We start from the raw sequence: 17,444 nt of genomic DNA, 5'->3' as shown, positions 1-17,444 counted from the left end.
AAAAAAAAACCCCGAAAAAAATAGAAAAAAAAGAAAAAACCCAAAGGCTAAAACCCCCAAAACAATCAAATTTTATTATTTTAGAAATATGATCTATCTAAAGTAAATACTTTAAATATTTAATATTARACATTAGCAAAGATCACTTTGCAGAGATGAAATTAACATCATCAGGGAGTTTTATAAATTGTCTCAATTTCTGGGTAGCTGCTCTTCAGCACTAACAGCACACAGCATATTTGGTGCAATGTAGATATTCTCTATTTTTGGTAGAATATACTTATTTAGTGCCATAGCAGAAGAAGCAATTAGTTGGCATTTCATGGGGCAATCTCCCAAGAACAATCCTGAGCCAAGAACAACTCCACCACAGATCAGACACTGGAAGGAGACGCAGCTGGGTGCCCCACGGGCCTGCAGGTGTGTCAGGTTGCCCCGCTTGAGACCTTCTTGCAGGGTTTTTTTCTTTTCCATGAGCAGCCTTGCCACTCACAAATGCTTCTTCTTTTTTATTGCCTCTGCCCTGATAGCCAAGCTCTTGGCACAGATGGTCAGGACCACGATGAGGACTCCAACCAGGAATGTCACCACGGGCCAGAGGAAGCAGTGCAAGAGGACAGTCTCGTCATGGGTGCGCTTCAGCATCACATCATCGGGCCTGTGAAGAGGAGGAACAGAAGATGGAGAAAATATAAATCAGCATAACATCATCAATTCATCATAAGTGGAAGTCATCTAACATGGCAAGAGTAAAGGTGATTTATTTGCCAAAGTGTTATAAAATAAATAAGTGACCCATTTCATTCATTGCTTTCATTTTTCTGCTTATCACCAGCACTCGTGGCAGGCAGTCATTAAATCAGTCTCGTGGCATTTGCACTTTGCTGTTGCCACCTACAGCCAGAGACACGCAGTCTGCTGGAAAACCATCTGCAAAGGAAAGAAATTGAACTTTCTCCAGTTAGAAAAGTGTCTGTAGTCTTGACTCACGGTGGGCCTCACACGGATCACTCCCAATGCATGTTGTTTCATCAACAACCTGACACTTCTTGGAGCAACACACAGCCTCAAATCCTGGCAACCCAGGCTCATCCAGCAAGGTCCTGGGAATTAAGTTGTCCTAACACAGTGGCATGTGGAAGCAGATACCTGATCAATGGCTGTGCTCTCACTCCCATGATAGTTTTGTCCTGACCAGAAAGCAGCACGAGAAAGGGTTCCTCCTTTTTTTCCCTACAGAGAATTTTCTTTTCCTTCACTGAGAAATTAAATTATGGAGATGCTTGCAAATCTTCAGAGTTTTATCCATCCTTAAGGAGCTACTGGAGCCAGACTGCCAAGTTACACCTGATGCCAGATTTAATTGCATCTGCATTTGCATGTGGGTGTCTCTCACCCAAAATTGCTGTGTGGAGAATCCTCTGCCCTACACCAGCCTGACAGCTCCCAAGGCAGGCACCATGCATGCTTCTGTTTCTGTAGGAAGGAACAGAATAAAACTCTGATTGTGAGCAGCTCAGCTACATAAAAGTTGAAATTCAGCAACAAAAAAAATATGAAAAGGATGCCAGATATATTCAATAGTGGAACACATGAAGCCTGCACAACCAAAACCCTCCAGATATATAAGCAGGCACAGGTGGAGATTATAAATTGAATAAGTACTATTAACTTTATGGGTGCAAATTCACCAACCTGCGCGTTATGAATGACAGCACCTGAACAGAAGAATCCTTTCACAGGAGGTACAGTGCTGCTTCCTCATAGTTACTCTATCATCACCTGGGAATAACAGTGCTAATTGGCAAGGAGGCCATAAGTTGGCAGCACTCAATCTTCACAGCTCTCAACTTATGAGTGACATTGAAATTTAAGTATTTTTTTTAATGCAGATATTAACCAGCTCAAAAATAAGGGGCAAGCAAAAAAACTAGAAAATTTGATTCAATTAAAGGAAAGAAAGTGTGATTGGGGAAAGCAAAATATCCTTTTGAGTGCATCTTAAATATTTTGAAAAACATAGTACCAAAGGTAGCAGCAATGGACGTCAAACACTCCCTATAGGTGTGACTGTGACTTRGAAATGTAAAAGAATTTCCCATTTGGAAAAGAGACAAAGACAGAGCTTTTAACTAAGCCTCGAGATGAGGTTGGGTTTAGATGGGTATAAATGCTGTTCTTTGGTACAGCAAGAGTCCCTGGGCACTGGTGCAGCCTCACTTTGCTTCCTGGGTGCAGTTTTGGATGCCGCAATATAAGAAAGATTTTAAGGTATTGGAGAGCATCCAAAGGAGGGCCATGAGGATGGTGAAGGGCCTTTAGGGGCAGCTGTGAGGGGTGTCTGAGGTCACTTTGTTTGTTCAGTCTGGGGGAGAGCAGWCTGAGGGGACTCCTCATGGCATCTACAACTTGCAGAGGAAGGGCAGGTACTGATCACTTCTCTGTGGTGCCCAGTGACAGAATCCAAGGAAACGGCATGAAGCTGTGTCAGGGGAGGTTCAGGCTGGATATCAGGAACAGGTTCCTCACCCAGAGGATGGCTGGGCACTGGAGCAGGCTCCCCAGGGAAGTGATCACAGCACCACGACAGGCTGAGTTCAAGRAGCATTTGGAAGATGCTCTTGGGCACATGGTGTGACTTTTGGGAATGGTCCTGTGCGGGGTCAAGAGCTGRATTTGATGATCCTTGTGGGTGCCTTCCAACTCAGAGTATTCTGCGATTCTGGGGCACTTGAAACACAGTAACATAACTGCCTTGCGTTTGCTTGGCAAGGCCAGCAGTTTTGACTTTTCATGCTACTTTCTGAAAGAATATCTGCCTGTTCCCAGAGTCTGCAGACTTGCTGTTTCACTTGGAAACAGAAAAGGAAGGTGCTCTGTCCCCAGGGGAAGCCTCCTGGTAAAGACCTGTCTTGTACATCATACCTAGAAACATGTTTCTTTTCCCTGTGAAAATCAGCAGGTATAATTAAATTTGTTGCCTTGTTCCTGTAAGTACAGGGTGTTTAATAAACCTATCTTTGCCCTGTGACTTTCATATAATTCTTCAGTTCAGAGATGTCAGGGAGGTTGCACATATTCCCCCTAACATTTTTTTTATCAGCAATCTCTTCTTCCTAGCAATGCTGCCAWTCAGGTTTCCAGTAAATGCAAAGCCTCCTGGAGGGGATGCACCCAAAGTCCTAACACCAGGAGTCCGTGCACAAAASAGAGTGCAAGGAAGTCAAGGAAGGTTTTCCCCCTTTTGTCCCACTATGTCTCTTTCTGCAGAGGCAAGGAAAAGGTGGAAAACACCAATAATTGCATGTCATGCTCAGGCATTCAGACCTGGTTCTYGCTGCAAACAATGATAGCCACTGTGCAGCACCACCACTGCCCAGCAGCAGTCCCAGGGTGAAAGAACAAACAAACTGGAAAAAAAAAATCCTGAAGAAGTTTCTACCTTGACCTTAAAAGTACAGCTTTTCTTTCACTGAACAGRCAAGGAGGAAGGAGTTTATTTTCATTGCTAAAAGGTGAGACCAGGACTTATTTTTAGCAGGACTTTGAGCTGGGGGCTAGACCTTTGTGGAGCTCTGAGCAGGGCAAACTGGATTACTTGTTGCATTATACAACACATCCCTGTTAGGCTCTGCCATGTGGTTCAAACAGACACCAGGCAACACAGACTTCCATCAGAGCCTTCAGAGCAATTACTGAACATCGTGGGAAGAACTGCAGTGTGGGGGTTACCAAAATGTCATGCAGRACCAAAAGGTTGCAGGTACACAAACATTTCAGTCATCACTTATGAACCATGCTGAGCACCTCACATTGCACAACAAAAACTGACAGAGGTGGGGGCGTGAGATAGGGAAGCCAGCTTGTACAAATACTTTTTTGTGTTCAAACAATCTGGATATAAAGATGTTTGCAACACACTTATTTTGCCCACAGATGCCCACATCCCTTGGCTCTGACAAGCAGTCATTTTTTCCCTTATTGCTGCAAGATGCAGGACCCTCAGCTGGATGGCAGCACCGTGTCTGACTGACAGGGGAGCCCTTTCCCCTCGGGCCCAAGCACTGCTYCACAGGTGGAGTGAGTTAATTTAGAGAACTGGGAAGTAGCAGAGCACAGCAAGATTTAAATTCCAGCATCTATGGATGAGCAGCCCCGCTACCTGAACACCCTTGGCTTACACCCTTGGTAATTATTCTGGGATAAATGGGAGCCCTGCAGCGTACCCCAACAACACCCAGGCTGTCGCTAATCACTTGACAGGGTTTGCTCTTCAAATCTCTGATGAATTTGTGCACAGCATCCTGCAGCAGACACAGGGAAGGTTAAAGCATAGCTGACTCATCTGCTGTGCCACAGCAATGGAAACACAGAGCGTTCTTGCGAACAGGACAAACCCCGAGCTAAAAAGTGATAATGCCACGTAAATCAGCCCCTGATAAGATGTGACACATGTTGCTCTGCCTGTCTCTGCATGGTATGAGACAGTGAGGTCTGAGCTGATGATGAACTTAGTTTCTCTCTTTTTGTTCTTGTTGTGGATGTCAATGAGACCTGAAATGTGAAGAAATAAAGTGATAGGATCTCCCCCATCCTGCCTGTTCCTACAGGTCTCCCACTTTAGAGCATGCAGCTGTGGCCTTTGTTTGCATGAGATTATGACTACAGACCCCTGGGACACTCGATGTGAGATCCAGAGCAGTGTTCAGTGCCTTCTCAAACCCTCGCTAACAGCCTGACTACTTTATCTGAATTTGTCCTTTATTTTGGGGTCTGAAACACTGCGGGGTGGTTTCTGCTGTGCAGGGTTTCCTTCAGACTGGGATATCATGATGTCAACAGACAGGCACCTTCACCAGAGATCCAGAAAAGCAGCTCTCCTGTGCACCTCGAACCCCTTGTCCTAAAGCTTGTCAGAGAAGTGTGGGATGCTAAAGGTAAGTGCCTACAGTGCCAAAGCAAAACCTCACTCTTCACTGAAGCACTGAGCTCCGAGCTAAGCTGCACTTTGGCTCCCTAAGATAAATGTCAGGCTGCTAGTTTTGCTGGGCAGTTCGATTTACAGTAAATAGAATTGTTTGAAATTTCCAAGTCTGCTTCTCATCCCTTCTGTGTAACTTTGAACTGTAGGAATGACATCCCTTTTTTTGTCTTTTCAAAGTACCCTGTTGAAGTGTGCACCACCAAACTGAAAGGAGATGTTACCCAACAGTACACTCTGCATGCAGCAACAATTCTGACAATGAAGCTGAAGAAAATTCGATGAAGAGGAGATGATGTTCATTCATCGCCCATATATTTACCTAGAATTTTATTCTGCTATTTCAAAAGCAAGAGCATTATTACTGCAAATAGTACRTTCTCTATGGAACTATTTACTGTATGTTTTATGCAGACTGACAAAGAACAGTTAGCTTATCCACACTGGAAGTGGAAAAAATACTGTCAGAAAATATGCACACTTCCAGTTTGAAGGGAACAGACTTTTCCCTCAGTTTGTTATGGTTTCCTTTTACTGCTTCACCGGCTGCTTAGTCATCATTGCTCTAAAAGTACACCCAAGCAAGCACATTCCCAGTCAGCAGAACTGATCTCCCGAAGCTCATTGCTATCTCCAGAAGAAAATAGATGGTGTACACATTTTGGCTTAGACTATCTTCTAGCATCTCTGGCAGCGAGCCTCTCTTATTCTGTGTGTGAATTGTTGTATGATCAGCAAAAGGCACCGTTTCAAGGCATTCGCTGTGCTGGCAAGAATTTTCAGCAGTATAGGATTCAGCATCTTTAAGGAAAAAAAGCCCTTCCTTAGGGCTGCACAATTCCTCAGTGCCAGCTTACATAAAGGGCATCTTTATATCTAGGCAGCCTCAGAAAAGCTATGTTTCACCCAAGTGTGATGTGAGAACCAGCCCAGACAGCTCTGGGCACCTACCACACTATGCTCCTTTACAGGAGAGAAATAAACATCTCTGGACATCTGACCTATAGCAGGCATTTACTTTGGGGTAAGATATAAGGCTCCTGCTTCTCCACTCACTGAAAAAGTTAACTTTCACCATCATCTTTTCCACACCACTTGAGAGGTGTCCCAGCCATGACTTCTCCTGCAGACAAACCCATATTTCTGACTCTCCTGCTCACTTGGGCAGTAGCTGCTGCAGGTCCCAGCTCTCAGGAGCACAAGGAACMGGCAACACCTGCCTGCCCAGAAAAAGCAAAATCATAACTCCGCTCTTGGTTAGCAGATCCAAGCACTGGCACCTTGTGGGCCAGAGGACTCCCAAGAAGGTCCCTAACAGGTCTGATGTCTCCACACAGGGTGCCCTAAGTTTTAACCTCTTCATGCTGGAAGAAAGGTTTCTTTCCCCTCTAAAGGAGAAATTTTTGCATCAAAGCCTTCATGGTGTCCCTCTGCAAAGAGTTAACCTGGGACAACAAACTCACCCTGGGCATGCTRACCAGGTCTGCAGTGTCTCCAGGGAGACAGCAATTGTAGCCAGCCTAGGACAAACCTAAAGCCCCCTGGGATACTCAGAGAGTCAGGTATTTCTGCACCAAACAACCTGCTCCAGCTCCCTACCACAAGCTGGCATCTGTTTGTCTTTCTGAACAAATATCTGGTGCCAACACTCCCACACTGAGCCGTGAGCTGCACCTGCAAGTGCTGAACTATTCCTCACCTATTTAACTTCCCAGTGTTCATGGGATAGGACTAACCTGCTCCTGCTACCACATCACCTTTTATTTCCTGGCATGTCACCATCAGAAAGAGACAGGAACAAGGACTCCTTCCCCTTTCTGTTTAGTGAAGGAAGGAAACCACACATCACTCTGATACACGTGGTAGTCACATCAATGCTGGCAGTAAAAGTAAGAACGGAAACAGAAGGGGAGATGCTTTAGGTTACAACTTTCTCCTCTGCAAGCATGTATGAAACCTGGCAGTTCTGTGCATCTTTATTRCACATAACTGAATCACTAATCCTCAATGAACACAATTCATTCCTGAGTTGTTAGTAGTGTTTATGGATTTTCCCTTTTCTTCCATGAACACAGTAGAGTTTCTTTYCTGTGGAGGAATGGAGCATTAATATCCAAGCAGAAATCTGCCATCTGATCATTAAAAGGCAAGACGCTTTTTGCTATAAAAATTGCATGTTTTAGGGGAAAATTTCCTCCAATTTTTATATTTCTACTTCAAGTGGTAAAAATTCTCCTTTTCTTTCCGTGTAGCTTTTCATCAACAGGGCTGTCTTGCAAAGCTCTGCGCTGAGCTCTGTGTGATAAACCACATCACTCTGGAGGGGTCTGTGTGTGCAAATACATATGCATGCATATTTATATATATACCCAAACAGAACCAGTGGACATCTGTCAAGCAGATGCATAAACACTCCTGCCTAACCAAACAGAGATTACTCACCTCAAGTGCTGGTTAAAATAGCAAGTAAATGGTTGAGAGCCCACTTTCTCTTTCCAGTATTTCTGCTTGTACGTGACGTTCTCAGAGTTCTCCTGATCATCTCTTGCACAGGGAGGGATGTATGAACACTGCCAAGACACATTGCAAAACAAAGTTACTTCAGTGCCCAAGAACACAGGGCATCACTTCTCTGCATTATCCTCATGATACCAGCGTGACTGAAACAGACAGAGAATAATAAACAAAAGTTCCAAAGAAACAAAAAAAAAAAGTATTAGCTGAACTTCACTTCAATTGCTAATTATTCTGTGCAGGTACTGGAAAAGGATATTCCAGCACTCTGAAAGAAAATAAAGGGTTTGTCATGTATTGTTCCACTCTTAAACCAAYTGCCTTGTAACATCTTGGGGTTTGGCATGACGAGTGTGAAAATGATTGTTTCATTTTGATGTGTTCCTATCCAACTGCATGGATTGGATTTGAATAACTTCCYATTTTCAGTGAGGCACATAATCACAAGTTTTGTTAAGTATCATGCTAACCAATAACCCAGAGAGTCCATCAAGCTTTCCCAGATGATGGGATAACTGGCTGATGTCTACTAACAAAAGAAGGTATTCTTCCACTGTTACAACGCAGGGAAACAAGCAAAAAGGTTCACAGCTCTGCTTCAGCAGAAAGGTTCAGCATCTGCTTCTGCTGTACAGAAGTCAATGAGAGTTGAGCATGCAGCTGAGCTATCTGCAGATATATCTCACCCTCAGACATCTGCTTCAAGGCCCAGAGATCAAGGGAAATTCCTCCCCCTCCTTGGTGCCCTTGGCACTGGGCTTTCAGAGGCTCCACTTTGGGTCACACACACACACACACACACACACACACACATACACACACACACACGCACAGCTCTTTCCAAGTCTTTGACACAGCACCCTTACCTCCCAACCACAGGCAGTCAAACAAATAGTCCACTGCATCAAGCACCAGCACTGTCAGAGTTCAGCACCCAAGCACAGCCCCTCCTGTTTTTACCAGGCATCCGCACAGGAGATCATGGCAGGAGATGTTGAACCACACTGAGTGACACAGCTGAACTGATCCTCTCATAACACAAAGGCTTTTYACCCTGCAGGATGTATGGATGCCAAGGTTCCAGGCGCACACACAGAATTTTAATTCCTTTAAAAATGGGAGCTGCAAATGGGAAGAAGTGTGACTGGGATGGTAGATAAAAAACCTTCTGCTTAGGTAGGATGAGGAAGCAGGAGGTGAAGGGTGTGCCCTAGAGGGTGCCCACATATGATCACAACATCAATTTCTMCACAGTGTCCTGAAGGCAGCAACAGCAAGCAGAGTGACACCCTGTCCAGCATGAGAATAAAGGTCAGGGTGCCTCAGGTGCCCAGTGAGTGCTCCCTCTCCTTCTGGTGAGCTTTCACAGCGTGAGTTTCACCTTGCCCGCAGCTGCACAGTGTAGCCAAGATGTACAGACCACAGGTCCATGTCCCCCACACAACAGCTTGAAGATCTGCTMTTCTGAGAGGAAGGGAGAAATCCCAGGGTTTTATTTTCTTGATCACGTAAAATCTGACCACTTCTGTCAGCACCTGCAATTCCTGCCAGTGCCTTGCGTGCTTCAGACCAAAAGAATCTGCAAAGTCTTCCTTGTTGCTTCCAAATTGAAACCTGCCTTTTCCATATGCAAGAGTCCCCATTTTCACATGGACTCTTGTCTGGTGTTGCCATGGCACAGRACTCCCTTCAGTTCCCTGTTCACACAACCCTAAACAAGGATTGTCCCACTGCTGATGATGAAGGACAGAAACGAGTGGCACCACTCTACTGCAGAAACCAGAATGCAGGATTGACCACATACAGTTATTGCCATCTCAGATAATATTCCGTGATCAGCAGTGTTTCGGGTTTGGTTGTCTGCTTTGGAAGCATCCAACACCCCTCTTTTTCTCCACGCTCCCTGTGCATAAGCACATCTGTGCCCCAGCTGGGCAGAGTCAGCGTATTTGGCACAGATACACCTGAGAGCACGGCTGGCTCTGCTCTCCCCCTGACAGCACCAGCACATGTGCCACCCCAGCTGGTCCCCTCTCCCTGTTTGGCCCAGGGTCCAGCACTTCCAACATTTCTACTCCATTGTTTTTCTTTATGAAGCATTTCCTGCTTTGCAAACAGCTCTATATCCCACCAGTCGTGCGCTCATTCCCTCCATCGGATTGCAATCACCACCCTGCTCTTCCCAAGCCCCCAGCACAGAGATAGCCCCCAGCTTTTGGGGGCTCTAGAAAGAGCACAGTCCAGGCTCTACTGAGCCAGCACACAAAATGCAGAACCAGGCAAAACAGCTAAGTACCAATATACTATTTTGCCTGAATTTATTTATTGTCTCAAAACTCCTATTGTGTTACCAGCTCCTGTACATATTTCCTCTGTCCTCTGAAATGTTTCTTCCTCCTGGCTGAGCATACTGCTGTCCTCTGCTGTGAAAGTGCAACCACTCCACCACTCCCGGCTAAACTTTCCCTGGATTTTTCAGAGACCTTCCACCCCCACAAAATATTACTTGAATCCTTCACAACGTTCATAACCTGGTGAACTTTTTTTTAGCCCCATCCTGAGTTTCGCGCTTAGAAACAGCCATCTGAACAGAAAAGTATCAAGTTTTAACACTCTCCCAGGACATTTCATCACAGAGYACTTCACATTTTTTTCCCCTAAGTCCCCATGCTGTTAGCTCAATATGAAGATAATAAAAAATAAGTTTTTCAGGGCAGGGATTTTTCTTGGTTTGGAAGATGTAAAAGCACCCACAGACAGTTTCTCTGGGCAGCGTTTCTGTATTTTCCCACACCAAAGCAAGACAGGGTATGGGAACATTGCCAGTTCCTACAGGAGGGACAGCTGGAAGTTGGGCACAACCGTGAATGCTTTCCATAACTCAAACTTCACACTGTTCTCTGCACAAGTAATCCCAGCTGGCAGAAACCAGGATGAAAACATTCTTACCTCTTCCTCTATCTTCACGTGGAAAAGATAAAGGAGACACCCAGGGTAAATTGATGTGACCTCACAGCTTCAGCCTGTTGAGGATTAACCATCTTGAAGAGAGGAGTGGTCCCTGTACAAATATGAATCCCAGGGGCCACCCTGAAACGTGAATTCAATGTGACAAAGACCTTGAGCCACAGAGGATGCCCAAGGTTCAATTCCAATGTGAACATTTCAGCTGCTGCACAAATCCTGGGGCTTGTTTACCTCCCCAGGGYGCCAGCACAGTCTGCCCCACCCCAATGTGGGTGACAATTTTGTCCGTTTCTGATGCACACAGGGGGTGGATCTCTCCTCACTCAATCTCCCAAGCACATTTCTAGGGCATTTTGCTAGACCAGCTCTATCACCCTCCAAAGCAGACAGCAGGCAGGTAAAACGGAATCGTAAGCTCACAAGTTTTGCTGCTGTGAGTTGATGGATGAATGTGAAATAACTTCCACTTTGGCAACAGTCATTTTCTGAAATGTTAATTCTGCAGTCCTCCCTCACAAGACGTGGCATGAAACACTGGCATCAAAACATAAACAAATGATGAAAGAAAGCTACGACACCAGTAAAAATGTGAGTGAACAGTAAATATATCTTGACACCAAGATTTTGCAGGATTTTTATCTGTGTTTGCTGCTGGATGCTCCCCCTTCAGTGTCTCTGCAGATGGCTGGGAAGATTCCTGGTCCTTCTGAACACTTCATGAGAGCAGATATTCTTTTGTATCACAGAGAAAGAGCAGACCCATGAACTCTTGACTGTGGTTTAAGTTCCAGGTTGCATTTCATGCTCTTCTGACATTAATTCTTGCCTAATTCAGTTGCTTTTCCAATAAAAAAAAATAAAGACAGACTTCATAGACTACAAGGCAAATCCAAGAAAATGTCAAATACAAAGACATCAGGGCCCAAAGCAGAAGCAAGTCAGCCCAGCAGAAGACAAACCAAAGTYATTCAGGAGCAAGATTTTGAACTCAGTCTCCAGGTGATATGTCAAGGACCATCCCCTGGCTGCTGGTGAACTGTGGGACAGAGCATGTCCCATTTGCTCGGTGTGGTAAAGCCCCACATCACACACTGCCCAGTTGGAGAAGCTTTGTGGTGCAATGGAGTGGAAGGAAGCTGCAGGTAAATACCATTGCAGAAGTACAACCCCCAAAGATGACAATTTCCAGCTCCTGATCTCCAAGTGCGTTGGGTTTGCATGGCAAGGTTTTGGTAGCTGGGTGGCTSCTGTGAGAAGCTGCCAGAAGCTTCCCCCATGTCTGGCAGAGCCAATGCCAGATGGCTCCCAGGCAGACCCATTATTGGACCCCAATCAAAGACAGTGCTAGAGCCTTTGGGATCGCCTTTGGGATATTTAAGAAGGAGAAATACTGCTGCACAACAGTAGCCAGGAGAGAGGAGTATCTGAGAATATCAGAGAAGTAACTCTGCAGACACCAAGGTCAGTGAGGAAGGAGGGGAAGGAGGTGCTTTGTCCACAGCAGCAGATTCCCCAGCAGCCTGTGWCACACACCATGGGGAGACAGGCTGTGCCCCTGCAGCCCACCGTGGAGCAGAGATCCACCTGCAGCCCATGGAGATCCCCACACCACAGCAAAGGGATGCCCAAAGGAGGCTGTGACTGAGGGAAGCCCACACTGGAGTAGGGTCCTGGCAGGACCTGTGATCCTGTGGAAAGAGGAGCCCATGCTGGAGTGGATTTTGTGGCATGACTTGTGACACTGTGTAGGACCTACACTGGAGTATTTCATAAGGAACTACAGCCTATGGAAAGGACTCACTTTGGAGAAGTTCCCGAAGTCTATCTATCTCCTGTGGGAGGGACCCCACACTGGAGCAGGGTAAGAGTGTGAAGAAGGATGACAGTGTGTGATGAACTGACCACAGCCCACATTCCCTGTCCCTCTGTGCCAGTGGGAAGGAAGAGGTAAAGAAAGTTGTGAGTGAAGTTAAGCTCAGAAAGAAGGGATGGGTAGGGGAAGGATTTAGATTTGATTTTATTTATGCAGTACCCTTCTCTGATTTAACTGGCAATAAAGCAAATTAATTTCCCTGAGTCAAGTCCATTTTTCTTGTGAYGATAAAGGTTGAGTGATCTCTCCCTGTCCTTACCTCAAACCACAGCCTTTTGTTATATTTTCTCTCCCCTGAGTGGGGAGTGGTACAGCAGCTTGGGTGGGGGCTTCAAGTCCAGCCAGGGTCAACCCAGCACACCAAGCAATGTATGATCTTGTCCTAACTCCGTGTATGAGTGTCTCCGTGCGCTGCTGGGTCACCTCTACGGCACGGAGGGGAGGAAGCGCTGCCAAAGCCACCCCACTGGGCAGGACACGAGCAGGTGGGCTTGCTCCACTGGTACAAAACTTGCCCCAGCCCAGCTGACTGTGCTGAGGGAATTGGAGCTGAGCACCATGTCTGGTTTTCACCTGCATCTGTCAGTGCAGACGATCATCAACAGCACAACCCACGGGGAGTGACCGAACCCACAGCCCCACTCAGGCAGGGAGCGGTGCCTCAGGTGACACAAGTGGGGAGCAGGGTTTATCTGTGGCTCTGGGGCTGCTTCCAGAGGAAGTGCTAGGCAGCATCTGCATCATTTGCCCTCACAGCCCTTTCTGGCCACTGACATACCCCCTTGTCATTGTCCCCAGCCAAATTCATGGCCTGGTCCCTGCGCTGGCTGCATGCCCCACCGATATACTCGATGGCCAGAGAGTGATAGCGACAAATTGACTTTGGAATTAATCCCGCTTAAGCCTTATCTCAGAGATTATTATTGCTATCAGGGCAGCTGAAGAAAGGCTACTGTCACTCCAATGAAATTTCTTCCTCTGAGACAGCAATCAAAAAAAAAAAAAAAAAAAAAAAAAAAAAAAGGAAAAAAAAGAAGAAATCCGCAAATCACTCAGACTGAACAAAAATGTAATCGTGTCCGGTGCTTTATATATACATTCCTGGATTAACTCTGACCCAGCTATATAATCTTTTAAGAGCTAAAATGAATCCTGGGCTGTACAATGATGTGATTATATTAGAAGGCAAGAAAAGGCAAAAAAAATGGTTTTCCTGCATAAAGAAAAGGCTTTTCTTTACTAGAACAGACAGATTCATAGCTGTGATATGTTTATATGTCAGCCCACTCTACTACAGAAATGAGAAGATTTTTAGTCAAATACACAGGGATTTTTGGGGGTAGTGAAGCTGCCAGCTGATTTAGTACTGTTGTAAGGAGCCTGAACTAAGCCTTTTCCACATTATTGATTTACAGGGAAAAATTGCTACCCTGCAAAGAGAAGTGGTTAAACAAAATGTCAAATTTAAAGACTGTTCCAAACAAAATTTGTCTTTTTTCCTCTTCTAGGTAGTTGGAACTGATTAGCACATTGCCTGTTGTCTGAGTGCATGAACACTAGGAAGCATAGTGCAAAAAGGTGATGGGAACAGGAAGAGTTAAACAGCTCCCTAAGTGCTTGTTCATAAATACATACTGGATCCCGAGCATTAAATCCAGCAGATTCCTACTCTGTTACTCTAACTAAAGTATTTCAGCATAAAACCCTGAAATCTTTTAAAGACAGTGAGACTTTAAAGCAAAAATTAAACGACAGTATAACTGTTTGGCTCCACAGACATTGAACAGGGGGAAAAAATGGAAAAACAAAGCAATAGATACAAACTTCAGTCCCTTATAAAGGTATGTTTTCCTGATGAGACCTATTTGCTTATTATTTTGTATTTTTTTTTCATAAGCTTCTTAAGGTAGGGAAAAATGAGAGCACATTTTTTTTGTACATAGGTTTCCACTTAGGTAAGTTCAATTACTRCCAGAGAATGCAGTTACATCAAAAAATTGCATCCTTTCTGCTTGGTCTCATCTGGTAAATCAGATTTAATCCTCAGCAATCATTATCCCAGGGTAAACAGCCCACACCTAGAGATGCAAAGTGGAAGGTAAAGAAAACAGATTAACTTGTAAAAGCAGTAAAGTACCACACACGGCCAACACAGAGCCGTGTTTTCTTATTCATAGTTAACATAAAACTAACTGTTAAATAAAAAGAGTTTTCTGAGTGACATTTGCAGGCATTGTGAAACTCAGGGTGCCTCTCTACAACTGCAATTCAGCCCCTGGGCTGGTGCAATCCTTCTCTTTCCACCACATTTCCAGAAAGGCAGAAGAAAATAGGATCAAGAAGTAAAAACAAAACAAAACACTTGGACTACTCAGAAAGGTATTACGGTCGCCATCCAATTTGAAAGCTGCTGCTGAAACTGCGGATGCTGCCAGAGCTGCTGAGCCCAGGCATTCTGGTGGCAAGGCTCAGCACCTACCTCCCATCTCCCACTCCCATCTCCCATCTCCCATCCTTGCTGGAGATGGCCACAATGGGGTTATAGGGCTGTGCTCAGGGAGAGCCACACAGCACCCTCTACAGAGCCACGTCATCTTCGCCCCATGTCAAAAGGGTGGCTTCTGTCCTGTGTTTAACCAACTCCCCCTGCCCACCTGAAAATGGAGAGATGTTTAGAGAAGTCCTGGAGCTCGGACAGCTGTGGGGCTCCTGGCACAGMTCTGTCATCACAGCCCTCTCCACAGGGCAGCAGCACTCCCAGGGAAAGGTTTCCAAAGCTCCTTCACAGGCCAACATTTCATCTGCTTTGCGATCAGCCACCATCCAGCACTGCAGCCTCATTGCTCATCACTTCTGAGTGGTGCCAATAATTTAATCCAAATCCTGTCAGATTTACCATCCTGCTATTTTACAGATTTTGCCTCAACCACCCTTCCAAGCTGCCAAGGGGAAAAAAAGCAACCATTGCACCCTGAACTTGAAACTTAATCTGCCTTCCAAGGGACAGAGCACATCAGTGCAAGTGCGATTGAGGAGATGTGGGRCTGCACATCCCAACTGGACACCCGAGCTTGCCTCCTGACCCTGCAAGCAGACCCCTGCTTAGCGTGACCCTTCGCACTATGCCACATCTACATCTTGATCAATGAGCTGCAATTTCCTTCTCCATTACACTTCCAATTTCAAGTTCTTTCAGGGGTCAGAGGATTCTGACACATTCTTTTTCTTCTGCATGCTACTTAGTAAAATCTCCTCCACCCAGATGTGTGCTGTCAAGGCCACCTTTACCCAGCATAAAAAGGAGAAGGCAGAATAACTGCCTTTAAAGAAAGAGAAAGCACAAGTCACACATTGCCTTCAGACTATCCCAGTTCACTGAAAGATGCAATTTTCACAACTTCTTCATTTGGTCCTTTTCCATGTAGGTGATGGAGTTTAAGAATCGAAACAGCACGAGGAAACTTCTGTTTGGGTGCAGTCCCTTCTCCAGCGCCCCGCCAGCCGCGGCTCCGCTACCATTTCTCGGTGCGCTTTGGSGAGCGGCGCTAGGAAGCGCCCGACCCTCCGGGACACGCAGCGCAGCGGCGCCCGGCACCGCCCGAGCAGACCGACCTCCCCGCCGGCACCGGGAGTTTCTCCTCGTCTCCCACCGGTGTCCCGGGGCTCGGGCGGGGCGGGCAGGGAACGGCAGCGGATCATCGGTGCTCTCCCTGCGCTGCCGCCCGCGGGATGCGCTCCGGACGAAGGGCGGGACAGACTGGGAGTGGGGCTGGTCGGGAAGAAGGGTGTGTGTGAGTGTGTGTGTTTGTGTGGTATCATACTAGAGTACAGTATATGGTGTAATACATTACATGGGATACCATACATTACACTTCTAGAGTATGTTACGCTACGCTATATAGAATCACAAAATACCCCGAAATGGAAGGCACCCACAGCCATCAAGTCCAACTCCTGGCCAGGACAAGCCCYAGCAGTCACGCCATGTGTCTGAGAGCGAACGCTTCCTCAAATCTGTCAGCTTTGGTGCCGTGACCACTTCCCTGGGGAGCCTTTCCGTGCTCCACCACTCCTAAACGCTCCCTAACATGCTATACATATAGATATATATATACGAACACAACATATAAATATAGATATACAGTTATAGCAAGTTTACCGGTACACACTACGGAGGGACACTACTTTTTGCTGAGCAACAAGCAGAGCGGCATTTTGGAAGGATGCTCCCCGACTTCACATACCACCCCCGACCTCCCAAAAGAGAAACCCCACACCGAATAGGGGGCGGGCGCCAGGGGCGGTGAAAAGGTGCCCAGCGCCGCGGCGGGACCACCGCCCCGCGTTTGGGGAGACGAGGGCGTTCGCGGGTCTCACCTTGGGGTTGGTGCGCAGCTGCCGCTCGTCCTCATGGAGCAGGGCGGGCGCGGAGGAGCGGGAGGTGCGGACCAGGACCTGCAGGCAGGGGTAGCGGGCGGTGCCGCGGCAGGCGGCCCCGCAGGAGAAGGTGCAGGAGAAGCGCTCCCCCAGCTGCCGCACCGCCAGCACCGTGCAGTTGGCGGAGCCGCCGCCGCCCCGCTCCTGCAGCGCCGGGCGAAGCCAGCAACAACCCAGACCCAGGAGGGAAAGCAAGCCGGCGGCGATGAGGAGGAAGCCCAGCCGCATGCTCTTGTCCTCCGCCTCCGTGTACTCGTAAGCCGCCCGGCTCCTCGCCATCGCCCGGCTGCCGCTGGCATCCGCCGCCGGGCATCAGCCACTGCCATCGGGTAAAGCTCCCGCCGCTCCCCGCCTCCCTCCCCGCCTCCTCCGAGGCTGAGTGTGCGTGTAACCGGCACGAAAAAAAATTAGATAAATAAATAAAATGCAAATTTAATCCCGTTTGACCTAATTCAGGGCCTCCGGGGGTGGAAAGGGACAGCTTGCAACGGGATTATCTGACCCTGGAGATTTGCTGTGGGGAGGGCTAGTCCGGATTAATCCTGGGTACCATCATGCAATGTACAATTGAAGAGGGTGGGTGGGGTCCTTTGGGTGCATTGCGACCCCCCTCTAAGGCAACATCTCACCACTGGTTTAGTTAAGTCCTGGAGAGCCTGCGTAAAGTCCTGT

At 46.8% G+C, this 17,444-nt stretch overlaps 1 protein-coding gene across 1 annotated transcript; it reads right to left on the bottom strand.

The window, feature by feature from the left end:
• Positions 1–17: 17 nt before the first annotated feature.
• KCNMB4 (potassium calcium-activated channel subfamily M regulatory beta subunit 4) lies at positions 18–17,105 on the bottom strand. Its single transcript, XM_057377726.1, has 3 exons — positions 16,713–17,105; positions 7,424–7,551; positions 18–658 (listed from the first exon to the last, which is right to left on the bottom strand). Exons 1-3 carry the CDS (start codon positions 17,049–17,051, stop codon positions 490–492), a joined length of 636 nt encoding a protein of 211 aa, XP_057233709.1. The 5' UTR covers positions 17,052–17,105; the 3' UTR covers positions 18–489.
• Between the last annotated feature and the right edge of the window lie 339 nt (positions 17,106–17,444).

Source organism: Malurus melanocephalus, unplaced genomic scaffold (genome assembly GCF_030028575.1).
Source record: "Malurus melanocephalus ecotype Western Australia unplaced genomic scaffold, MMel_1.1 scaffold_10, whole genome shotgun sequence".
NCBI lineage: Eukaryota > Metazoa > Chordata > Aves > Passeriformes > Maluridae > Malurus > Malurus melanocephalus.
The sequence above is the reverse complement of the archived record's forward strand: the minus strand, read 5'-3'. Positions and strand labels throughout refer to the sequence as shown.

Coding starts and splice junctions, on each gene's coding strand:
- KCNMB4 (XM_057377726.1), bottom strand. CDS start 17,051: ATGGCGAGGAGCCGGGCGGCTTACGAGTACACGGAGGCGGAGGACAAG. Junction 7,552..16,712: donor AGCTGCGCACCAACCCCAAG/GTGAGACCCGCG, acceptor GTGTCTTGGCAG/TGTTCATACATCCCTCCCTG. Junction 659..7,423: donor TATTTTAACCAGCACTTGAG/GTGAGTAATCTC, acceptor TCCTCTTCACAG/GCCCGATGATGTGATGCTGA.